This window comes from Falco rusticolus, chromosome 8 (assembly GCF_015220075.1).
Source record: "Falco rusticolus isolate bFalRus1 chromosome 8, bFalRus1.pri, whole genome shotgun sequence".
NCBI classification, from domain to species: domain Eukaryota; kingdom Metazoa; phylum Chordata; class Aves; order Falconiformes; family Falconidae; genus Falco; species Falco rusticolus.
Window position 1 is genome coordinate 51,603,601 of NC_051194.1, and position 26,192 is coordinate 51,629,792.

The 26,192-nt window shown below is 40.3% G+C and overlaps 2 protein-coding genes across 23 annotated transcripts in view; one reads left to right on the forward strand and one right to left on the reverse strand.

The window, feature by feature from the left end:
* The window catches only part of CARF (calcium responsive transcription factor), a 41,418-nt gene extending 26,391 nt beyond the window's left edge, over positions 1 to 15,027 (reverse strand). For 19 of the 22 annotated variants that reach the window (XM_037396760.1, XM_037396774.1, XM_037396772.1 and 16 more), the window contains exons 1-6: positions 14,929 to 15,027; positions 10,059 to 10,180; positions 8,288 to 8,509; positions 7,180 to 7,300; positions 5,582 to 5,711; positions 3,929 to 4,013 (exon numbers count right to left, since the gene is read on the reverse strand). In XM_037396760.1, coding sequence (XP_037252657.1) covers positions 3,929 to 4,013; positions 5,582 to 5,711; positions 7,180 to 7,300; positions 8,288 to 8,509; positions 10,059 to 10,169 — 669 coding nt within the window. In that variant the 5' untranslated portion in view covers positions 10,170 to 10,180; positions 14,929 to 15,027. Of the gene's footprint in view, positions 1 to 3,928; positions 4,014 to 5,581; positions 5,712 to 7,179; positions 7,301 to 8,287; positions 8,561 to 10,058; positions 10,181 to 14,928 lie in introns of those variants that run through there. The other 3 variants (XM_037396755.1, XM_037396773.1, XM_037396775.1) reach the window with 3 other exon arrangements.
* A 160-nt stretch (positions 15,028 to 15,187) lies between these two features.
* Positions 15,188 to 25,095, forward strand: WDR12 (WD repeat domain 12). Its single transcript, XM_037396776.1, has 13 exons — positions 15,188 to 15,291; positions 15,376 to 15,470; positions 16,625 to 16,719; positions 17,383 to 17,489; positions 18,336 to 18,451; positions 18,861 to 19,015; positions 19,763 to 19,808; positions 20,631 to 20,716; positions 20,914 to 21,054; positions 21,159 to 21,264; positions 22,034 to 22,166; positions 22,957 to 23,029; positions 23,741 to 25,095. The coding sequence occupies exons 1-13, from the start codon at positions 15,251 to 15,253 to the stop codon at positions 23,816 to 23,818; spliced, it is 1,272 nt and encodes a 423-aa protein (XP_037252673.1). The 5' UTR covers positions 15,188 to 15,250; the 3' UTR covers positions 23,819 to 25,095.
* The last annotated feature ends 1,097 nt before the right edge of the window (positions 25,096 to 26,192 follow it).

Here is a 26,192-nt window from a genome sequence, read left to right on the forward strand (position 1 = left end):
AGCCAGAGTGGAATACACCTGCTTGTACCACCAGTAACTGCCTCACCCACTTAGTGCGCTGACTTTGAATTGAATGTTTCATCCCTCCCAGTCTTCAAGATGCTCTTGATTCTCAACGTTAGACAGAAACATAATATACCAGATTTGCCATGTGCAAGTTGATGATAGTTTCAATGAACTCTGCTAAGCTCTGGGCATCTCCAGAAAAACTGCATCTAACCTGAAAAAAAAAAAAAAAAAAAAAAAAAAAAAGGAAAAAAAACCCTAAACCACAAACAACTTGCTGACTTTGCAACATCCCCTGTGACAGCTGTTCAGCTACTCTGAGCCATCACAGTTGGTTCAGTGCTGGTCTGCCAGGGCCAGCCAGCAAGCAGCAAAAGCCCTGGGACAGAGAAGAGCTTTTCAGCCAAATTCAGCATGCCATGCTCACTTCTGTTCATATGCAGCTCAGGATCAGGCTGACCAAGCAGCTGGAAGTAACATGCAGAGTAGTTTGCCAACTCAGAGTGTATCTGTGGGGCAAACGCATGGTGAATCAGTACTTAAGCCTGACAGATCTATTTTGCTGTCTTCAATGACAGAGCAGCCAGATGTTTAAATAATACTGACAACAAAACCAGCAACAGTGTCTCTCCAAGATTATTATGTACTTTAGTGACAGCTGCATAAAACCTGCCTCTACCTAAGGAAAACAGAATGTCTGTTGTTAGCAAGACCTAGAATCAACAAAGAACAAATGAACACCTGGTGAATGAACTGGACCAGCACAGTGCTGCTGCCAGCGCAAGCCCAAAAGCAAAGGGTTACATACGCACCAGCTGCATGAGTTATTCTAAGTTACCAATTGCATACACTTCAGCAGCTCTCTGCACTGCAAGCACGTGCTCCAGCAGCTAAGTCTATATAGGCTGCACTCACACAGCTGTAGTGAGGAAGAGAAGTTGGCAATTGTTTAGCCAGAAATTATAAACAACATTTCTGTCCAAAACTTGATCCGAAAAATCCAGAGAAGCAAAGCAAATACCTTCTTCACAGAAACCCAGGGTGCCACCTTTCGCAAAAAGGATTACAGAGTACCACTCCTGCATAACCAACATTTTCCTTTCCACTTATACCTCTCACTATAAACAGGTCATTGACCTTATTTTAGGGAGATGAGAAGACTGATACAACTTTTGTGCCAGAAAAGTATCAGTAACGGTGAAGGCACTGATCCTATTCTGTCTTTACTTCTTCACAAGATAATAATTTTCCCAAAACTGGTGGAAGGAGAGGAGGATTAGAAGAAAATCATACAGCACATAGGTTCTCTGCTCTCTAGGTTACCAAGTAGGAACAAATGGGCAAATGAGACCATCTGCTCCACACAAATAGATAAGCTGAGCTTTGTACAGTTGATTGATTCAGTTTTAAATTACACTATTTCAGTATTCTGATACATGCTGGAAATGCATTCTGATCAGACCAGTGAAAAGTAAGTAGGTTATAGAAAATAACTATTTTTTTAAAATCCACTTTTTATTAACAATGTAATAACCTTGAAGTAATCAGATACCCTCCAACCCTTTAATTCCAGCCAAGGTTCAAGCCAAAAAAAGGCACAATTCCTTTTCTCCCAGCAGCTTCATCTCAGCAAGGGTACGTAAGACCTTACACTGAGGTACACACACCAAGACTGCGGTTTTCCTTGAGTAAACCAACAGCAGCAGGATACCAGAGGCATTACACTGTCTAGGCACAGCAAGCATAAGCTGAACATTTCAAGGCAGTCAGGGAATTGACACCAAACACAGCTTAATGCTAATTATGGACAGCTGCAGCTTTTACTGCTCTGTGTTTGCCTGCAAGTACTAACTGCCAAAGGAGTCACTGCCCTTCAGAGCTCATTCCTGGCCAGCCTCCTGGGATATACAATTGGCAGTATGTATCCAGGCTTTGCCATGGCTTCACCTGCTGGCATCTTCTGTGAAATTCACACAGACCTCAACAATGTTTTAAGTTTTTCTATTCTAGCTAGCAACTGAAAGAGTGGAATTGTGAGTTGCAATATTTATCCGCACCTCTACTAGATCTCCAAATTCCAGTTGGACCCTTCAATCCTGTTATGAGTAACAAAACATTTTGCAAGACAGTCACACCTGAAAGGTAAGTGACACCTCAAAATCCTGTTGTCTCTAGTCTGTGCCCACAAAAAGGCACATGCATCTTAGCAGTCTCCGGTGGATTTACATTGTGTAACTGACAAACTCAGCAAAGCAACTCAGCTGATAACACACAAGGAGGAAGAGAATTTGGGTTATTCCTCCTTGGATGGGTTGACTCTGTGGGGAGAACAGCAAAAGTATATCTTTTTTTTTTAAAAAGGAGCAGGGAAGATTCATGCATACAGGCAATAGTATTGCTGAACAGCACAGGCAGATGTTTATGTCCTCAGAACACATTCAAACAGACAATATTTTGATTTCCTTTTCTATAAATGCTGCTGCTGTGAATTTTAAACACAGCAGGTGAAATTTCCCATAATAGACTCAGACAAATAAAGCAGATAATACAAGTCCTCCTACAAAATGAAACCAAAAATAGATTATTCACATCAGCTACATGGATAGCAAGACAGGAAAGTGTGTGCCACACAGTGCTAAAAACACAGTAATAAGGGTTATACATCTTACTGGACTTTAACAACTAACTGGCCAACTGAATTAAATGAATGTGAAAATGCTATCTCCGTCATAGAAGAATTAGCATTATTAGTTTTCTGACCTCTTAATGTTTAAGTGGATATAATAATGAACAGTACTATTTGTACGAAATAAGTCGTATAAAAAAGAGGAACAGATTCATATATTTACTTAATTTAAAAATTATTTCTGAGGGGATACATAAAGAAATTCAATTTCCAAGTCACTGCAACTGCAATTTCCAGTTAGCACTGGCCAAGTCAATAGGAAAAACCTCAAATGGTACGGATATCTGAAGAGGTGATCCAGCTAGACAGAGTATGAGTTTTCCTTTAAAACAGTATCAAGAGACAGTAAAATAAACATCTATCAGGAAAAGTCTGGTAAAATGAGGAAGGGGCAACAGGAAGAAGGGGTAGGTGATCTCTCAAGAATCTTCCCATCTCCCCTCCCTTCCTTTTGAGTGATTTATGATACATTCTAGCTGTTGAGATCATCCCAGTCATCAGGACAGTTCTGCAGGCATCAAACAATATGCAAATAAAGACCTGTTTAGGTCAAAAGCCATTCCAGGGAATAGACAAGCACAGGTAACCATGTTGGTATGATTAAAAAAAAAAAAAAAAAAAAGAGAGAGAAAGAAAGAAAAAAAATCCAAAAATACCACCCCCCCCCAACCCAACAACAAAATCCCATCCCTGTGAGAATACCTCAAATAGAAATCCTTAGTAAAACATTTACATTAAGGTGCTCAAAGTCCCAGACTTGACCCTGGCAAGTCACATGGATCTTGATTTCTGCAACACAAACTAATATGAACAGTTGCAGACTTAGGCCATACAAGAGCAATTTTATTATTTAATCAATGAATCACTAAGGACAACAAAAAACAGTCTGCTCAGCAGAAGACAGCAGAGCTTGCACTATAGTTCCAGAGTGAACTCTTAACATGGCACACAACAGCTTCTCCCATTGCTGTATGGCATCAAGATTTAAGAACCACATTTTTTGCTTCAGGAGTTATTGATGGTCAGTTATTCTAGCATTTCCAAAAAAGGAAGGGATTCCATAGCATTTTATGTGTTTAAATGTGCTAGGAGTACCAGCTAGTACCAGTAGTATTTCCTAATATCACGAAGCTTGAACACAACTTCTACAACTATGAATTATTCCTTCCATGGCATAGCATCAACATCTTAGATCTAAAATGATTAAACATCAAGTCAGAATTCTTTGCAGCCCACCTCACAGTTCCTGAGACGGCGTGCCCATGCAGGTGTATTTGGTGGCAATGGCTGGAGAGGGATGGGAAAGGGATCTTCCACTACCCTGAAAAAATAAAAATAAAAATAAATAGCAGAAGTCTATATAGACATCCAGAAAAGCAATAATTTAGTCTAACCTACAAGTAACATCAAATCAGCACATTATGTATAATCCTACAGCATGTGATCAAACTACAGATATTGTATCAATTTGCCTTAAAAACTTAGGGCTCATTTTCCTCATATTCTAGTTCATTGTTAAAATAACTCACAGCAAATACAAGTATTTTAAAAAAGCACCGTTTCCTACATTCAGGAAGACCTCTGAGCATTCAGTATTCTCAATATCGCTGCTTGATAATACACAAAACACAGTAAAATAGATCAGCTGATTGTCTTAATAATTTTACTGTGAAGACTGATCATAGAATGCTAAAGATTAAATCCAATATCAAACACTTGTTAAATGCTAAACATTTTAGTATATTTTAAATTACTGAAAACCAGCTCCAATAACTATTTTAAGTAATTATCTAGTTTCTCCATTCCCTAAATCCTGGGGCAGAAACAACGCTTACTTAATCTTTATTATTCCAGAACTCAAGTGCATCATCTCCTGTCCATACTCTTGTCCACTCCTTTCTGGGTTTATTTTTCTAACACGTACAGACTGTGTTCACAAAATCCATTCACAAACTGTTTCTCTTAATTTTAAATGTTTCTTGAATATACATAATTTTGTGCTGTAGTGAGATTAATCTCTTCCACATCTTGATTTCAAAAGAGCATAAACCAATGCAAAGCCAGCCTGCAGTCCACTGAGCAAATGTCATCTTTGGGTTTTGGTTTTGTTTTTTTGGTTGGGTTTTTTTGTTCTTGTTTTATGTTTGGTTTCGCATTTTTGGGTGTTTTTTTTTAAGCAGAGAAGAATTCCAGGGTATTCAGGAATTAAAATAGTAAGCTTAGCATGGGGACAGAATTAGGTGGACATCGAGAGAAGAGAAACCTAAAAACTATTTTAACCTTAGAAACTTTGCTAACCAATCTGCCTCTGTGTTCCACTGAAGCACATAGTTAGCAGCTACTTTCTCGTATTTTATCAAAGGAAACTGAAGAAGTTACCCAGAGAACACAGATTAGGCTCTCCCTGTTAATGCTAACTACCAAAATTCCTATCTAAAAAATTAATCTCTTCAATCAACTCTTCTTGTGGGAGGATGGTTTATATAGGTTTTAATATACTCTTACAAGAAACTGCTCCCTCAAATTTCAACTTTCCCTGCAGTTCCTTCACTGGATCACTTTGAATTCTTGGTTGGCAGTATCAGTGTTTATGTGGAGTAATTTCAGTGATTTGCACTGTGTTATTTTAAATGCCCACCTATTGCTCTGGTCAGAATACATCCAACTCTCTCTGAAATACAGGTGCTTTAATTGCTTTCTCCACTGCTTTGGCACATACAAAAGCTAACTTTAAACAGTTAACTACACATCATTCACTAATACTAAGGGTTCATAACCTCCACTCTATGGTAATTTTGTGTGAACGAATGCAAAAACAAACTGCAAGAAAAAAAGACAGCACTAACAGTACATCAAAGTGATTGTTCACCCTTTTAACTCCTGACCTACCTGGTGGTTGGTTTTTTCGATACAGTGAGAGATGCCTGTGGATGTAGAATGTAACTGCTTGCACTGTCTGCTATAGCAGCCACCACCACAGTCTGCAAGTTCCCATCACCACACTTCTCTTCCGCAACATCTTTACAAAAATAGAACAGTCTTCTGGTTAATAACTGAAGTCAGAATGGGGAAAAGACAAGCTATGATTAAATTTTGTGTGTTGGAAAAGCAAGCATTTTGACATATGTAATAAGATTTGTAGATTATAAAGTAGTTTAATAGTTGTGAATCAACATTCAAACTCTTGGCACACACATGAAGATACACTTGACAAGGTTGTTTGTACTCAAGGACTTTGATAATCACACGACTGCTAATGAATCCTTCCACAGCAAAGCAAATAATCAAAAGAACTTGTAAATTACTCTGCTTTACATTTCCACAAATTGATATAGGATTGCACAATTATTTTGTTCAGCTGCAAATCACACACTGCTTGCTTTTAAAATAAGAGAAAAGGAGATTAAGACACTGCTTTGTACTTAAGAGAAGAACACCTAAACAAGAAAAAAAAGCCTCCTGTAATTGAATCTGACACGCAGTTAGAACAAATGTTTTAGCCTTTCTTGGTAACAGGGAGCATTCATAAGCCAAAAAGTACTGTTAGATTGAAGCCTGTGTGTATAAGTTAAACGAAAACATGAGGGAAAACTGTCAAAACAGACATTTGATACTTTGGTTTCAACATAAAAAGGGAGCTCTCTTTAGATGCAGGATTTTTGCCCTTCAGTTATGAAAGCTTTTCCCCCATTCTGAGAGAAAGTGATACACAGTACAGAAATCACTCCGCTAGAAAGCTTGTGCCTGAAGATTTACAGGTGTGCACATCAGAGTAACACCACTCTGGCTCAAAGCTTGGAGCATACACACGCCCTTAAAACACTATGATCTCTCTGAAGCCTGTGCCACTCCATGCATTACCACCATGTGCAAGCAAGTGAAACTTGGGGACCGACAGTCCATAGTAAACTACTGATAAGTCTTCCTAACTGTCTTTTGAAGATCAAGTAACTACAAAGTCTTTTACACAGCAAGTCTCCAGAAAAAAACCTCACTGGGAACTGAATTTCTACCTAGGTCCTTCATTCCTGGCTTCATGAAAATGCATAATCACCAGTGATCTCTGGCAGACCAGAACAACATTAATTCCTCTGATTGCGTTACATGAATAAACTACTTCACTCAAAATGAAGTAAACAGACAGTGAAAATTTGAAGCTGATAATACAGCTGTCTGACTTGGCACAAATATCTTTATTAAAGGTAAGGAAGACAAGAAACAGCTTTGTGCTTGATGTCTCAATCTATCCATCACATATCTAAAGTAAGCATAGTAGTTTTTATTTCATAAGGCTTTTGCCCAGCAGAAAACATGGTGTGTGGGGTGCCAGACTCATAATCAGAAAGGAGATTCAGTAAATATGCATTTTTGTCTTATAACTGACTAAAGGAAGGAAACACATACAATCAAGGTGCTTAGAATGAGATCATGAAGGCTATAGTTAGCCACAGGAACACACACCCTCAAGTTCCACAGGTTAAACTCACCCTGCGTGCTGGTCACATCCAGAAGCTGACCTTGAGGAATAATCACTTGGGCCATTCCTGGCTGGGCAGAAGGAATGACATGCAGCACCTGTCCATTTTCTGACTGGCTGGCAACAATCATCTGTAAGGCAATCACACAAAAGCATGAATGAAACTAGTTTGTATGGTGATCGTCAAAATTACTTTCCCCCTCTTAAAATAGCCCTTTAATTGATTAAAGGAAAAAACCACACCAAACTAACAAGATTCTACAATGAATGACACATTTATTTGAAACTTACAACACTTACTAAGGCTATCAAAAACCTGAAAAACACTCATAGTTGGAATCATTGCAAAACTCTTCATGGACTAGCAGAATTAATTACAAACATGTAAAAATTTTAACCTTTACAATTAAGAAACTGACCTCTATAGGCAGCATTTTATGCAAAAGCGGACAGAAAAAGCTCCAGAACTTTAAAAACAACAAAAAAATTAAATCTCCTAGAATTCTGGAAAACTTAAACAACTCTTTATGGCATATTTTCCCATAATTACTAAGGACTTGTTCCCAACAATGTTATAAAACCTAGAATAATACAAAATAGAATCTTATTTCTGATTTATTACACTTTAAGGGGGTGAAGTTTCTTTAGTGACAACACATGCCAACCAAACCCCCTGGGTGAGTTACCTTTTTACAAAATAAATGTTAAGAATTACAAAGCAACAGTTTAAGCAAATTATTGGTTGGGAGAGACACAATGGGTTAGCTTATTGCTCATGTTCCAACCTCCCCCAAAATATTTCTCTACATCCAGGGAATGTAGAGAAAGCAGCAGTGATAGAAATATGAGATCTCATCACACAATAACATCCGGGCTTGATAAAGACAAAAGACATAAGGTGGTGTTTAACAAACTTAGTAATGGCTGGAGACAGGACTGGCCTACCTGAGGAAGGGCAACTAGAGCATGAACTGAACCACTGAAAAGTTTCATCTTGTTGCTAGAAATAAAGTCTGAATCAGCTGTTGTTACAACAAGCAAGCACCATGTAAAAGAGTTCTTCAAAGAGCTCCCTCATCTGTGAATACACCACCTGCCCTGTTCTCAGACACACTCACCATCGGTGCACTGGGCCCTCCTAGGGGCTGCAGTTCATAGAGAGGCTGCCCAGTTTGGTCTACCAAGTGAAACTCCTCTGCAGAGTGAGGCTGCAGCTGGGGTGGCCGCACAGGCACAGCTGATGATGGAGAACTTCCTGAGAGGCGTACTGTGATGGGCAAGGCTGCAGGAGAGTTACTTTGTCCGAACAATGGATCCCTGGAATCCATGCAGGTTAATTGCTTTCACAGAGGAAAAACAGTAAAATGTACTTTAATCTTGAGTAGCAATTTCTATTTAGGAAAAAAAAAAAAAGGGAGAAAGAAAAGAACTTTTAAAACCAGTGTGCTGTATTGTATATTTGGAGGGAGCTCTTGTCCTTATGACAAAGAGGCTATTAGCTGACACTAGCAGCTCCATTTTTGTTTTCCATTTCCATGCTGAAAGTGTATTCATATTTCTGCTTTCCTAGAAGCAACCCTCTCTACTATGGGGAAAGAAACCCCCTTGTGCCCAAAATCTGTTCCCCAGACCCACTCATCATTTTAAAACATCTCAAATCTACTCAGAAACTGAGAGAACTTATACCAAAACCAGAACTGTAAAACACCCACCAACTTGATTTGACTTCAAAAGAAATTCTAGAAATTATTCCACTAGGTCTTTAGATACATGTATTTAGTTATGAAGGCAAAAGTGTCTATATATTTTCTTAATTCCTTACCACAGAAGAAAAATAAGCAACAAACCCTCCAATTCAAGTCCAAGAATTATACAGCATAAGATCAAGATTCAGATTTTGCAAGTCTCAAAAAATAGGTAATCAGAGCTTATTTTCATCAAGCTTGCAGAATCAAGGTCTTACAGCACATCCCATTTTCATTAAAGTATTTAAGCACAAGTATCTGTCGTGTTGAAACTCTGAGAACACAAATATTAAACATGAAAATAATGGAAAATAGGCAGCCCTTGTGTAAAATATCATGTCAGGCTGTCATTTGGCCAATGCAAGCAGGAGTGCAATTCGTTTTATCTTTTGTAGCAGTCACGCAAACAATTCTGATGTTTCTGCTACAAAACTTTGTGAGCTACAAATCCAAAGGGTGGGGGAAATGTTTTTAAATTTAATATTAAAGTCAAATAACCTTCTAAAAAATTCTGCAGGTATAAATCTTCTGTGCTGAAACAGTCTACTGTAAACTACATCAGAAAACCAGCAACAAATAAATGGCATTAGTTGTGTTAAAGACATTACACAGAGACAATAAGCACACTACTAAATCACTACCTGAATATTTTACATTAGCTGAAGTAATCTGCAGAAGAACATTTATGCACAGAAATCTCTCTGACTAGGAATATCTGGCAATATTTGATAACAAAGACATTAAAGACTCCCCTTCCCCAATACCTACAAAGATGTCCTGTGTCCCTGGGTTCTTATTTGTCACGTTTGGTCACTAAGCAATTTGACCTGATTTTCAAGTGTTCTGAACCCCTCCTACTCCAAAGCGTGTCATCAAGTACTGTCTAATATTGTTAACATAACAAATCACGTATTTCTTCAGCACTGTAACAGGATCTATTAATACAGTTACTAAAGGCTGTCATTAAAAATAACATCTGGATATTCATCAGTTCAAAACTGAATGGCACAAGAACCCAAGGGCAGGAACTTTTGTACTTTTTTATAAAACACAATGTATTACTATAAAGGCAAGAAAAACACATGTAAATTCATCAGAAAACAATGTGAAGAAAGCATCAAGAAAGAAAGGACATTTATCTCACCTGAAAAACCCGATCATTCGTTTCTGACTCTTCTGTGCCATTACAGTTGTCTATGAACAAATCATTAGATCCTTCCATAGCAACATCATGGTCAGCTCCACCTTCTTCCATTACAAGATGACCTGAAAAAGTTATAAAAATTTCAGCCTGCAGGGTTTTTTTGCTCTTACACATTTAGTCTTGCAAGATCTAACACTGTTGCAAGCTAACAGCAAAGCCCTCAAGAAGTCTTTGCCTCTTTATCACTTTATTACTCCCCGCAAAAAAATGTCAGTGTGTTGCTCCAGGAGTATAGTTTAGCCTCTTGTATAAGACAACTTGCTTGACTTGTCATTGCACACACAGATACAAAGCACACATATACACTCACACGATTTTCATCTAAATATGTCCACAAGCACTCAACTAACAACCATACACATCTAAAGAACACTTGATATTTACAGATATGCCAGCTCTGCTTTACAAAAATACTAGTCATCTACTTCCATAATCGATAGGATTTGCGTTACTCAACTCTGTCATGCAGCCATCTTAAAGTAAATCACATTTGTTTTCTAGCACCATAAAAATGAAATAAAATCACTATTGTTAGTCTATAGCTGCAAGCTTAGGGCAGGAAAACCAGCAGGTATATCAAACAGAATTTGGCATTAATCATGTGATGAAAGACAAAGACAGAGCTCCCAGCACTTTGGAGATCTACCTCCTATCCTAAAGAAAAGGACTTAAAGGAGCTCAGCTGCCCACTATAAACCTTCAAGCAAACAGAGAATATTGGACAGTGAATTGCCACATTCACAAGATAATGCTCTCACCCACACAGTACACCTTTTAAAGCAGTGACCAATCCCAAACATTCATAAATAAGCAAGTAGCCAAAATTACTAACCTGGCCCCTGTGTTACTAGAGTACATATATACTAGACTATGCACATAATAGCCAAACTGAATAGAAGAAAACTTAATTCCTGCAGTTTGGGGTGAGGGAAGGGGAAAGGTGTTCAGGATTTTCCCTTCAGTAATTATTTTAAAGGCAGGCAGCGTTATATTAGCACATGACTCCTACCAGCTTTATCTTCTTCACACTACACAGTAAATTCCTTGAGATGGGCCTTCTTGGCTGTGATATTTCAACTGTTCACAGCTTTGGTAAAGAGAATGTAAAAGGCTTGAGAGTGACTTGAAAAGAACCGTGCAACCCTGAGATCACAAATTTATTTTGCTTTGCAAAGATATAAAGGACAATGGGCAAAGTAAATCCACATCTCCTTGGCTTTTGAAGCTGACTAAAGCATCCTGCTGATACAAACAACATTGTGAAGTTAAGCTGCTCATATGCTCAATATACTAAATACTTTAAGCTAAAGCAGATTTATTTTTCCATACAACTTTCAAGTGATGACACTCCAAACCAAGTTCCAAATGAAGTTACCTCACGTGTACCAAATATTTTGTAGCTTTGGATCTGAGAACAATTATGAGATGTTTCAGTTAAAATGTCTGAAGCATGTTGGCAGTAAATGAAAAAAACAGAGAGAAAACCAGATTTCATCATCAGTCAACCATTTCCCCTCAGTTAAAAGATGTAAAAAAGATACGTCAGTTTTGCCAAAGCAGCACATTCAGCTCTTTGAGATAAACTGAAGAAGTTTGCTCCAGAGATACTGATGGCACGTACCCAGAGCGTGTTGGAACCTGACTACATAACACAAGGATCACTGTTATCAGGACAGACCAATGGCCTGAGCAGCCCAATACCCTGTATCTAACATTGGTTAATAATAAAGTTCAGGGGGAAAATTACAGCAGTAGGGTAAATATACAGTGATATTTATCCAGCTTCCTCTTATAAACAGTCCAGAAATATCCAAAGTTTTATCTTTGTGTTTAAAAAATCCCCGTGGTATGTTTTTGCCCTGTGACTTTGTCTGATCACTGCTCTAACCCAGGCACTGGCGCACACATCACTCTGGACAACAAAACTCATGGTTTAATTACCCAGGTTTCATTAACCTAGGTGCTGTGCAACCCCAAACAACAACAAAAAATTTTTCATTTTAAAGAAACACGTTTTTACAGGTACTTACAAGTACATACACAGTTAATAAACTTTATAGTTGTATAAATATTGCTAACAAATTCCCCGAACAAGACAGTTAAATCCTGTATACATATGCATGCATGGATATTTTATCATGAATGAGTAAATAATATACAATTATCCCTTCTTTTCATAAACATTTTACATCAGTGCCACAAAAACTTCCAATGTAACACCACTGTATCCCACATTTAACAATGGGTTGAAGGAGAAAAGTGGGAGTTTAATGTTGGCGTAAAACAGGATCAACAGCTGCATCCCCTGTCCACACAACAGGCAGCTCTCCATGCCTCAGCTTTAGCCTTAATGCAGCTCTACCCAACCCACTCCACAGGCTGCCCTCCACGTAGCCCACCACTCCCAAGACCGTTTCCAAATCAAGGGTTAGCACATTTTAACGCTATAGGACTGCTTCCTTTGCTCTGTCTCCCTTTGGAAAGCACTTTGTTCAAAATAAAGGGAAATCTATGGCCATTGCTACCCTTGGTTCAACTCTACAGAGAAGAAGCAGCCACAGAAACTGCTAGAACAGGTAAACATGATAACCATCATGAGCATTTCATGCAAGTTCTTACAGACCGTATCTTGAAGAGAGCAAACATTATGCACCACAATCTAGCCTACATTACCACCAGTGGTTCAATTCCAAAGACAAACACACTGACAGTTCAAGATTGTTTAGTAAAACACAAAAACCTGTCAGATCTTGATTTATTTAGCCATCAAGAACTCCCACGATAATGCAGCTGTCAAAGCCAGGGGCACCTTTTGCATACACTAGGTTCTCTGATCGCCATTCACAGACACAACTTGTGTAACATCAGGAACTCCCAACCGGACCAGGATTTCAGTGCTCACCGAGGTGAACCTTTGTCATAATGGTTGCAACCTCCTTTCTAATCCAGAAGCCCACATACTGATTCTTTATATGTAAACTTCTAAAGACACCAACAGAAAAGTCAAATGAGCATTACTTTAAAATCCTATTATTGACCAGTCACACCTCTGCCTTGCCTTAAGACAGGGTATTAGATTTCTGTATTTTCTTGCCTCTGATTCTTTATTCTATGGTAATAGCTATACCTATTAACTACAAACAGCAGTCCCTAAAAACACACCAGTTCTAGACTGACATAATTTTAAGGCCTCATACAAATGCTTACTTCTGCCTTCCTTCAATTACAAGGCCTCCTTGTGAAGGCAACATGCAGCCAGATCCCAAAGGGAAATGCTGCCTTTCAAACTCATTATTTTAACACTGAGTCAATGTTGTAAGATTTTAGTTATAAGAAACCTAAACTGTAAAAAGCGGGTAAGTCCATTGTGATAATAAGCACATTCTGCCTAGGAATACTCTGCCAGGGCAGGAAGGAGGGAGTTGTCTTAGATTTTTTCAAGCTTCAAGTCTTCAAAGCATACCAGTTTCAAAAAACAAAACAACAACATAAAAGAAAAAAAGTAAATCAAAGTTTGACAGTGCAAGTTCATGTTTTCAGCACTTCTGACAGCAATATTCCCAATTCTGGTTTTAATTTATACTTCTTGACAGGAAATATACAGTTGAAAGCCTCACCAACAATCTTTTTTGTGTTTTCCATGGAACTTTTCAGAGATTTTATAAAAAGATTTAAGATAATTGCATAGCTTACAACAATTAAATGCTCTCTCTGAAGACATTTCTCTACCACCACTATGAAGGGTGCAAATTACAGTAAAACATTATGAAGGGCACGAATTACAGTAAAACGTAACAGCGAGGAAATTAGGGTGTAGCGATACCCCCAAATAAATGAGCTACAATTAGCTTTACATTAACGTGCAACAGGTTTGAGATTTATTTTCTCTCTTTCACAGAAGAGCAGGCAGATACTGTTAAGAATTCACAGACCATCTGTGGACTCCTACTTAAAAGGTTTCTCAACTCACTTTTCTGTAGTTACAAGTATCTGGAAAATGCACCTGTGTCAGTTACATTGACAACGTTAGATCTTAAGCATTTCTTAAGTGTACTTAAAAAACAGATGAGATTTCTGAGTCTCACAAAACATCACAACTTGACACCTGCCCACTCCAAGTTGCCCCAACCCGAGTCGCCACACAGGGATAGCACGACTCTTCCCGGAGAGGCCGGCCACAAATAACTGTCAAAAAGGCGGGAGGGGAGAAGAAAATATCTATATCTATATCTATATGTATATATAAACCAAGCACTCAGCAGGTACTCACACAAGCAGCCTTTTGCCAAAAAATTCAAATTGACTTACAGCTTCTTTTAAAGCTTACTGCGTCTTGGGTTTGTTACTTTTAGTATGAAGTTTATTGTTGATGTGCCACTTATACATGCAAGAAAACACAACCCAGGTAACGCCAAGACGCCGCCATCCGCGGCGAACGGGCACGCACTGCAGCTCGCCGGCTCCAGCAGCGCCGCAGCCCCGCACGGGAACTACTCACCGCCCCGGGGACAAAGCCGGTGCCCCGCGGAGCCCCGCACCGGCGGCACGGCACGGCACGGCACCGCCGGGCCGCAGGTGCCCGCGAACACCCCGCGGAAAGCGCCTCCCGCGCCTCAGCCCTGAGGGGGCACGCGCGCACCTCACCCCCCCGCCCCGCCCTCGCCGGTCGCGCCCCTCCGAACCACAGTCCCGCGGTGGAGGAAGGGGGGGACGGGACGGACAAGCGCGGGTCCCGCCCGCCGCCCGGAGGGAAGAGCCCGGCGCAGTCGCCGGCGGCCCCGCGGGGAGCGGAGGGGAATGCGGAACGTGCCTACTCAACCTCGCCTCGGCTCCCGCAGGCGCCGCCATGCAGGCCGCCCCCCGGCGCACGCGCGCCGCCGCGCCCGCCCTCCGAGCCGGGCAGGGGGAGGGCGCGCGGGGGGCGCCGGGAAGGCGGCGGCGCGGGGCCTCGCGCGAGCCGCGGCTGGCGGGCCGGGGCGCGCGCGGCATGCTGGGCGGGGCGGTCCCAGCGGCGGCGGGCCGCGTGGCGCGGCGGCGGGCCGGGCCGGGCCGGGGCGGGGGCGCGACCGGCGGCGGGGGGGCGGTGCCCGGCGGGCGGGCGCGGCTCATCGCGGCACGTGGCCGGCGGCAGCATGGCGCAGCTCACGGCGCGGTTCCGCACCGAGAACCGCAGGTGAGGGGGCGCCCGGGCGGGCTGCGGGGGCGCGCCTGGGGCGGGGGCGCCGCCGGGGTTGGTAACGGCGCTGTGTGCCCGCAGGTACGCCGTGGAGGATGTGCCCTTCTCGGTGCCCGCGGCCTCTGAGACCGCTGACCTCAGCCACCTCATCAACAAGCTGCTGGCGGCCGGCGACGGTAGGTGCCGGGGAGGAGGAGGGAGAAGAGGAGGAGGAGGAGGAGGAGGGGAGCGGGCGGGAGCTACGGGACCCCCCGAGCGGGCGCTGGCCCCGCGCCTCGCCCTTCCTGCAGCGCCGCCCCGCTGCGGAGCCGGGTCCCACCCCGGTGGTCGCTGACCACGGGCCCCGGGCGCGGCAGCTCAGCGCCTCGGTTGAGCTTGAAGGTGCCCTGGGGCTGGGGTCCCCCGGGGGGGCGGGCCCCGGCGTGCGCCGCCCCTGGCTCGGCCTGGCTGGGCTGAGCGGGGCCCCCTCCGCCCCGGCAGCCGCCGTGCCGGTGCGGGCAGGCCCAGCAGCCGCGCTCCCGAGGCTGGGCGAGGGGCCCAGCACCTGACTGCACCGCCCCGGCGGGCGGGAAGGGCAGCGTTCCCCAAACCTGGCAAAAGAACTCATGACACCGAAGGTTTGTTTTTCCTGAAAGCCTGTGAGAAGAGCTCAACCCTCAGCTCTCAGGCTGAAATGGGCCTGCCCTGAAAGATTATCGGGGGAAGACACCTGTGCAATGTCTTCAAGAAATCCCTTTTTCTGTAAGAAATGAGACTTAATTGCATCTTAACCTGCTGAGACTCCTGCAAGTCGCTTTGAACCCGTGAAATGGCAAGCGACCTTGAATAGAAAACCGGTGCGTGGCACAGTGCTCATGTCAAATGTGGGGCCTTTGTCAACTGTGCCAGTACAGAGAGAGAAATACACACCAAAAATTCTCAGTTCCCTACTGTTGCTTCAAATACAGGGCTTTAGGTAGTGATGGCAAAGATGTGGGCTACTAGTGGCAAATTCCATACAGAACAGTGATGAAGCATCATGGCGGTTTGGCTCAATGTAGCTACAGAGAAAAGGATTTAGAAAATAATATATTAACAATAAGAGGCAACCTTTTGAACCCCAACAGCAAATCACCCTTACTCTTACATAATCCTATGGAATTCATGGGCTGCCCACTTAAAACTGGGAGATGAAACATACTGTTTTGTTGGGGGTGGGGTGGGGTTTTTCTTGTCTTTTCTAACCTCTTGCTGGCTCTGTTCTCCTGAACCAGCCATAGAGTGATGCTGTTCTTGATGGTATGAAATGAACAGTGACACCTGAGCATGCATTTTTCCTAATTTGTTTCAGCGGATCACAAGTATGTGGAATTTGACTTCCTTATCAATGGCCAGTTCTTGCGTATGCCGCTGGGCACGCACATTGAAATGGAAAATATCTCCACGGTAAGTCATACTTGATTTCACCGCATCTTGGACAGTAGAACAGCCAGCCAGTTTAGTTCAACCTGATTTAGGTATTACACTGTCATCCTGACTAGGTAGATTTCCTTGCTGGCTTTTATTTCTTTTCTGACTTTCCCAAGAGAATGCCCTGTATTTTTAAATCCATTCTAAACTGCAAAGTGATTAGAGAGTATGGGACTGAGCAATGCAAGGAGCATTGGTATCCAGTCTGTTGTCTATGCAGGTCAGAGGGGAAATTCTTGTCTTATTCAGTCCATCATTAATACGTTTTTGTCTCCTACTGCATTAGTTACATTGGGGAATAATAGGGGAGGTTGGTATTGCCTCTAGAAAATGTTGTGAAGTATTTTAGACACCAGATTTTTACGGGTAAATACAGAAGAGAAACCTGGGAAGAGTGACTTTATTCGATTTTTCTTCCAGCTTGCTACTAAGAGCAATATGATAAAAAGTATGGAAAGCAATAGAATTCACTTTTTTTTTTTTCTATCTGAAGACTTGAATTCCACTACTGTGGCAGAGGACTTGGATAACAAGATCTTTGCCCAATGAACTTGTATATTTGCACCACACTACAGTTAAATGTTACTGATTTTAAAAAAATAAAACCATACTAAGTAAGTATTTTGTCTGTGAGCTCAGGAAGAAGTGGTGGAAATAGAGTATGTGGAGAAATACATGGCCCCTCAGCCAGAGGAGTGCATCTTCCACGATGACTGGATCAGTTCTGTTCAAGCCACTGAAGAATGGTACTGCATTAAGCCAATTCTGGTTTGTCTTGCTTATTCCTGTTGTGTGCAGAGGACACAGAGGTGTCAAATGGAGTGGTATTCTGTGTCTTTAATAATCTGGGGAGGGGGGTTCCCCTCTTTGCTCTTTTTTGTTTGTTTTTAACCTGTCAAGTCAGTCAGCTACTTGCTTTTATAAGCAATTCAGTTTTACACCTGTATTCTATGCTGATAGCGACTTTTAACACAAATAGAAAACAGCTAGAGTCTCTGAACAAGAGATGCTGTTAATACAAATGGCTAATACACTATTTATTATTTATCTTAAAGGACAGCAAGATTTCCTTATGTCTCTTTAGCTTAAACCCTTGACTTCAAATGTGACATTTGGTATTAACAAATATGATAGCGTACCTTTCTGCAGAGCTTTTCTTTTTTAAAAAAACCAAACATAATTGTGTTTTTCTGCTGTATTTTCACATTCATTTTCCAATCAACTAGGAAGTGTTCCTATATTAGGTAAGAGTTGGAAAATGCTTTGAGATCCTCTAGTAACGTACCATGAACAACAAATTATCTTTTTATTTTAAATAACATAAGCAATCTTAAGTCTCACCTACCAGAATATGCAGTACTCTTATTGCTTTTCTTTTTGGTCTGTACTCCTAGCCTTGCAATTGTAGGTTTTAATGAAGCTTTGCTCTGTAACAAAAAGGGGTTTTTTTGAACACACAAATTAGCTGTATTTTGAATTTGTTTCAGCTAACCAGTTACTATGCTAATATTTTTCGAGTTTCTGGTTGAGGCTTTTTTTCATAAAAACATTGCTGGTTTTAAAAACAATGTTTCAAATTCTGTACCCTGTAGGATATTAACTGGCTGCTATGATCAGACTGCTCGAATTTGGTCTTTGGAAGGAAAATGCATCATGACAATAGCTGGGCATACAGAAGTAGTGAAGGACGTGGCATGGGTGAAGCAAGGTTAGTGTGTATATACGTATATATTAGGCAAGTAGTAATAGATTTATTGGAGAAATGTCAGCATTCCTCAACCGTGAATATTTAATTATTTAAATGCTACAATGTTTTTGATCTCTGTCATTGGTGTTAGAAATGAAGTCATGGTGTAAGGCAGGCCTTCAACAGTAATGAGTCAGGTTTGACATGTACATTGTCTAACCACCTTGTAGTCTTTGTAGCAAATACTGGTATGTATAGTTACATTAATTATACTTGCAGGGTGACATGATGTAAATGGAGATGTGTATGAGTTCGTCTATGATACTTCTTGACTAAAATTACTATATATAGACTATAAAGACTTTGGAAAGCAGAGTTGGGTGCAAGCATGATTTTTTTTTTTTTTTTTTTTTTTTTTCCCCTTCCTCAGATAGTTTATCATGCCTGTTACTCAGTGCTTCTATGGACCAAACTGTCCTGCTATGGGAATGGAATGTGGAGAAAAACAAAGTGAAAGCCCTTCACTGCTGCAGGGGACACGCTGGGAGTGTAGACTCTGTAGCTGTTGATAGCACAAGAACTAAAGTGAGTGCCTCCGGGAAAGAAACTGTTGCCTTCTGAGATGTTAGCAGCCCATATCTCAAAAATAATCTTTTTGTCCCTGCATAGGTACTAGTTACTATGATGGACATGCTGATAAGTTTCCAGTCCTGTTATAAATGGTGGTTACTGAGGATTAGGAGTGCTGTATCAACACTAGTTGAAGTGATGCACTTAACCTCTAGTATCACAGAAAGTGAAGGTGACTTTAGATAGCACAAGAGATTATAATGCTGCTCTTGACTTCTGTGAGTGAAGTTCAACGTTTATTTTAAAGTAAATTTTACTTCTAACACGCATGAATTTTGTATTATAATGGAACTATTTGAAAACATGACCTAAATTTTCAGAGCAGTTTTGGTGGGGAAAAAAACTTTCCGGAGTGGTACTCAGAAAAACCAGGTGGTAGAAAAGGTCCTTCTTCATCCAGGAATTCAACAGTTTAAAGAGCACTCACACCAAAGGTGGAGTCATGGCTCCCAGCTTGACTCAATATCAGACAGGTTAAAATAAAACTTTTCGGTGTTGAGGGAAATATTTCTGTTTTGTAGATATTTCTGCAAAGGGAGGAAAAATAATAGTTTATCTATGCCAAAATTGGTTTTTTGGAGGAGCCCAGCACTGGTTTTCATGCGTTATAACCCATTGATTAACTTTTCAAGCAAGAAGTGTATTTAGTATGGCTTACAAGGTCTGTCTGGATCAATATTAACAATGTTTCTGTTCATACAGTTCTGCAGTGGATCTTGGGATAAGATGTTAAAGATCTGGTCTGCAGGTAAGATAAGTGTTAAGCTGGGATTCTTGGCTCTCCAAAAAAATAATCAAAAACTCTACTTAAAACAACCTAAAAGATGGATACTGAATAGTTTTTTTCATTAAGAAAATTTGAGTCTGTAATAGTAAAAGCTATCAAGAACTTGTTTTTCCCCTAAGCTTTGTAAGGCCATATACATCTTTATATGAAGTTACTGTTTTGGTTGGTAACACAATTTCAGATATGGTTGTCAACTGTGTGCTGATGGCTTATTTTATTCAGAACACAGTACTTTATTTCTTTCATTTATTTTTAATCGATTTATGTAAGTGTGCAGATTGGAGTGTAGACTTCTTACAAATTAAGTTTGTGGGTTATTTTCCTGTTCTGTTATTGACACCATAATAGGGAGGACAGCAAGTTGATCAGGTCTCTTCTAGGAATGTAGACTAATCCCATTTGAGCTGAATGCTTTCTTTCACTGTTCCAAGTCCTGATGAGTCAGTTTAGGAGTATATATATAGGTACTGTATCTAAAAAAATAAAAGATTGTGTTTGTCACACACCTGAATTACTGTTCGAATTTTCTGTGAACGAGGATGGTCTTAAAAATTATTTGGGACTTCACTTTAAAACTGAGTGACCTAGAGAACATCACTTAATTTGTATTCATTTTCCTTTTCTCAGAATGGATATAATACTAGTCTGGTCAGAGGCATAGGGTTAAAATATTCATGCATCATAGATGGGTTAGGTACTGTAAATATGGCGTTTCGCTTAATTACTTTTACGGAAATGCAATTCAGAAACCTCCGGGTCAAGTCTGACTGTCTTTTGTCACAGTACCTACAGATGAAGAGGATGAAATGGAAGAAGCAGCTAACAGACCACGGAAGAAGCAGAAAACTGAACAGCTGGGACTAACAAGGGTAAGATGAACTCCAGCTTGTCCAGGATTTTATATTGGAAGTGTGGCCATGCAAAATAATTTCCCTTTGTTAAAAATGACTATAGGAAAACTTCTGGTGGTATGTATCAGGCTGATCAGACAGGTATTCTTATTTGTTGAATATCATTAAAAAAATGTATTCTTTCAATCTAATCCCCTCTCCACTCTAAATTCTAGACTCCCCTTGCAACCCTCTCTGGCCACACAGAAGCCATCTCCTCTGTGCTGTGGTCAGATGCTGAAGAAATTTGCAGTGCATCATGGGACCACACTATTAAACTCTGGGATGCTGAGACTGGAGATCTCAAATCAACTTTGGTGAGATCATTATACTTTTATCAGTAGGTTCAGTTAAAGTCCAGCTCAAAAAAATTCTGCAAAATAGTAGCTCCAGTCTGAGTTATTATTTTCTTTTCTGACAGACAGGAAACAAAGTGTTTAATTCCATCTCCTACTCACCACTGTGTCGACGCCTCGCATCTGGGAGCACTGACAGACACATTAGGCTATGGGATCCTCGCAGCAAAGGTGAGCTAAAACTTGAATGTTCTCCAGGTTATTTTTTCCAAAATCAAAACTTTTCCCTGTTGAGAGACACCTCACAAACTGTTTCCTAGTCCCTCTGCTTGAAAGAAGCCGTTTGGGGGCTTTTATCAAATACCAAGATTTTCCATAATCTGGTGCAAGGCTTCTTTTAATTTCTAATAATTTAAAGTAACGCAGCTTAGGGTTGGTGGTTTTTTTTAACTTACTAATGAATGTTCAACTTTGCAGTTGCGGGCCTGTACTTTTTTTTTAACCTTCACACTTAAGTTGGTCAGACCATCATTAGAGTGAAACAGTAGTCACTTTGTTATGACAGAGTGGTGCCCCACCTGACAGGATTGCGGATAACATGACTGAGCCACCAGATTTTTCATAGACATGTTTACTTGTTTAGCTTCTGTAAATCTAATCCAGAGTTTAACAGCATTATCTTCCTATGTTAATAATAAAAGCATGTATTGTATCCTTTGTTTCAAAAATCTTTGAAAACGGAGTTTAGTGGCAAGAAAATTGATTTTTAGTTCTGGGCTTTTGGGGTTTTTTTTGTGTGTGTGTGTCCCCAGCTTCTGTGCCTTATATTTTTGTTTGCTTTCTTTAAAGTTCACTTTGATTTTTTTGAAGTTAGAATTAGTGGTGGCAGAAACACTTGCCTTGAACACAAATACGTTGCTGACTGCTTTTCTCACTGGATTTTGTATGCATTACTGATATCTCCCCCCCCCCCCCGGCCTCCTCTCTCTCTTCTGTTCAGATGGTTCCTTGGTTCTCCTGTCTCTCACATCTCACACAGGCTGGGTGACATCTGTGAAGTGGTCACCTACCCACGAGCATCAGCTGATCTCTGGTTCTCTGGACAACATAGTGAAACTCTGGGACACAAGGAGGTAAAATAAATGTGTTCTTTGCTGTTCAAAAGCATGTAAGCTTGTAGAGTCAAGTTAACCTAATGAAACAGCAAAAGCAGTTTCAGGCACTGGAAACTTCTGTGGCGTTTGTGAAAATTCTCCAGGTCTTAGGAGTAAAGTGTATAACAAAAGGGAGAAAAATACTTGTAGTCTATCAGAGGACCTGTGACTTAATATCTGCAAGAGCTATATGGCTTTCCAACACGGCACTTACCTGGCATTAACAGCACTATTGGCTGACATGCAGAAGGCAGCACCCATAACATTGCTACTAGGATTAGTGACCGCAGGTGGTCTGCTTACCGTTCCTCTATGGAATGACCCTAACAGCGGGAAGTTTCACTTCATACTCTTTCATACCTTTCATTACAAATTTCCAAGCGATGAAAGGGTTTGCATTCAGAAGACATAAATGTCTTTTCTGGAAAACACACAGCATCTACACATGGAAGAAACTATATAATAAACTGTTCCTAATCAGCAGATTGATTAAATTTCAGTCTCAAGGTAGTTTGCCAGCAGGTGAAAAATGTTGCTGTGTTTCTCTTTGGGGATGCAGGAGAGGTTAACACTGATGCAATCAGCTCTGGAGAAAGTAGTGAAAATGTCACAGATGGTAGATACCTGTACTCTCTACAAGTGTTCATAACTGCTAGACCGCATCTGTTTGATAGCATCATGATAGTATTTTTTCCTGGGACCAACTTTGTTTTCTGTGATTGCTCACTTAACTTCAAATGTGTCACTATAAATAAGTGTGTTTCCCCAGTTGCAAAGCTCCTCTGTATGACTTGGCTGCACATGAAGACAAGGTTTTGTGCGTGGACTGGACAGAAGCAGGGGTAAGAATCTGAAGAGCAAGTTACTCAATTTATATACATAGTGGTTTAGGAAGAGGGCTAAAAGCAGTCATGGACTATTTTTTCTGTTATGCTTAAAGATAGAAGAAGTTTTAGTTGTGCTGTCATCGATAACTAGGTGTTACTGTCATACGTGCTGCAGCATTTGCCCACGCTACTGTACAAAGGAGTAGGATGGGAGTATAAGCTCTGTAGTATTAAGTGGGTGTTACACCGATACTCCAAACAAGGAGACATGAGAACAGCACACCTCACTGGGAAAATACATATTCCAAAGCACCATTTGCTGCCATGGAGACTAAAGCAGTAGCATGAACTGACAGCTGGGGCATGGCAGTACATGTAGAAGGGGAAAACTATATAATCATCTATAGCAAACTGCTCTGCTACTGTAGTGGTACACACATGTATAAAATGGAAAAAAACCATTTTGTTAGAGGTTCAGGATTCTCTGTGGCTCCTGTTCTCAGTAAATTTAGAAGTAATCCTGCAAAAACTTTGTTTCTGCTTTGAGGAGGAAGAGGGTAAGACACAAGGTTGCTTCTGCACTTTGATTCTGGATTTTAGTCATGCAGTAGCAGTTCATTATTCATTACTTCTTTTTATGTCTTAAAAAAAAAATCAGTCTTCAACTTTTGTTTTGGTATTTTGCTTAGTTCTGGTATTAATCACAATTTTATTTTCCTCTATCAGTTGCTGTTGAGTGGAGGTGCAGACAACAAACTGTATTGCTACAGATACCCAGCTACAGCCTCTGATGTTGGAGCATGAAGGTTAACAGCCAGAAGACTTTTCTTAATAAATTAAAAAAAAAGGGTTTTTTTTTTGCAGCAGTCATTCTGTTAGTGTAGAGAGCTGTTGTTCCTGGTTTTTGTATTGGTAACCTGTATTGGTATTTGTCACAGAAAAATAGCAACAAGCAGTTAGGAATGTGATCAGTGTGAAACAAAGCAAAGGGAGTTTCCTCCCTTTTTGACAGTTTCGAATTAACATCTTTTAAGTGACTTTGTATAGCCCTTTTAATAAGGAGTAAACTGTTCCTGATACAGAAAAGTTACTCACTGGACTAAATTATTTTTTGAGCTTACCTGCTTTCTCTTAAAAAAAAAAAAATAAAGCTGTTGTCTACAGCCATTGGTTTAGTGCCTCACTGCAGCTAAAAATCAGACTTCAGCCCTCCTTTCAGTATGGCTGTTGGCAGTTTTTTGATTAAGCCTTTACTTGAGGAACCCAGGCTGCTTTCTAGAATAAAGACTTAGTATGTTTACAGCACAAGTGGTATGATGGAAAGGAACTTGACAGATTTACTAGCAGATTAAATACTCCGTTTTGGTTTTGCTCATAAATTAGGGCTGTAAATTACTTTCAAAGAAGGTGCCTGCCTTGTATTACGGTATGTGTTATGTTGCAGTACGATAACTGTGATACTGTACAGAAACAAGTGGAGGATCACACAGAGAAGGCAGAAGAAAAATTAGTTTGTCCGTAGAAAGAATGGATATAAAAAGTCGCAATAACTTTTGGTTTGAGATAGGGCAAGGACTATCCAAACAAGCTCCTTTTCTCTGCAGGTGGTCTTGCTTTTAATTCAATATTTAGAAGAAAAAGCTATCACTGCAGTTTATTAAGACGCCAAACCAGCACATAAGTTTCACAATGTGGAAACCAAAATTGAATATCCTCACTGCTGTCTTAGCTTTCAATAAATGTAAGACCTGTTCAGCACAATCAAGTCAAATGATTAAATTGCAAGGTTAATTTTTGTTTAGAGTGAAAACTCTGACCTCCAGGTTTACAATATGGACAAGTTCTGAGTAAGCTGTTTAGGAAATAACTAGAAGAGCAAAACTATGGAGAAAACAGCAAGAGTACAGGGGAAAGAGCTCTGATCCCTTGGCTCTGCAAGTAATGTACTGCAACTAACAGACCAACCTTTATTTACAAATGCTACTTACAAGGAATATGTTGTCTTGCCATCATCTTAATCCATGTGCACGTTCTTAGTATGTGCTTTATCCTTTATAAAGCAATATACCTGATTATAGCAACTAATTCTATTTTTTTTCCTTTAAAACATTGCCTTCTACTTACTCCACAAGCTGGAACATGTAAATATGGTGTGAATAAATGTTTTGTTTTGTAAACCTACCAAAAATACAAAGCATTTTTTGAGCAGGAATTTAGTATGTGCTGGAACATGCAGCATTCCTTCCTCCCTACTATCGCAGATTAATTTCACATACACATTTGTGGCTAGCTAGTCTTAATTTAGCAATCATTAGCTTAATATTCATGAAAGTTTGAAAAACTTTCTAATAATTTTTTAGTATGAAAACAGAAAAGAGTAATATCCTCTTTAGCTAATCCTTAATCCAGTACACCTTACTTTTGGAGGTCTTAACCAAGTGAAGTTTTTCATTTCAAGACTCACAGTGACCATTTAATTTACAGTCTTGAGCTATTTTCTGTATTATAAGAAATGCCAATTTTATTACTGTCTCTTCAGTTTTTCTTTCAGGTAAATTATGCTTGAGCGTAGCTGTATTTTGCAGTCAGATAGCTGTGGAGCACCTCCAGCCAATTAAGTAGTTGATAAAAGTAAGTGGGTGCTCTTACGTGCATATGTCTAAAGACCTGTGAATGCAGGATAGTTAACCTTAATACAGTTTTCTTGCTTTCCCAGCTTTAAAAAATACTTATTAAAAAGGTCACATCACTTGGACTGTCAGCTTAATGGAGAGAGATTATGATTATTATTATTTAGACTTAAATAATTCATGCCAACTGGGATTTCTTAAGTTTCAAACACTGAATCCATGAGATCTACTACACTTGTCACCTGTAGTAAATATAGAGAGTAACTAGAAAGGCAGGTTTTGGTAGACCACAGTTCAGAAGTGGGAGGGTTTTCACACCCTCTTAAGTTTGGGTTCTCTTACTGGGAAGAATGTCAGACACACAAAGAACCAACTAAGTAGCACATATTAACATGAAGTGATACAGCGTAAGTACAACGTTTTTGAAATGCATCTGTATCACCATCTACAAGTTATTCTAGAACCTACAAAAATACTTTTTAGATTTGGCTGAGTGACAGTTCTTTATATAATCTGTCATCTTAAAACATTTTAGTAAGAATATCTTT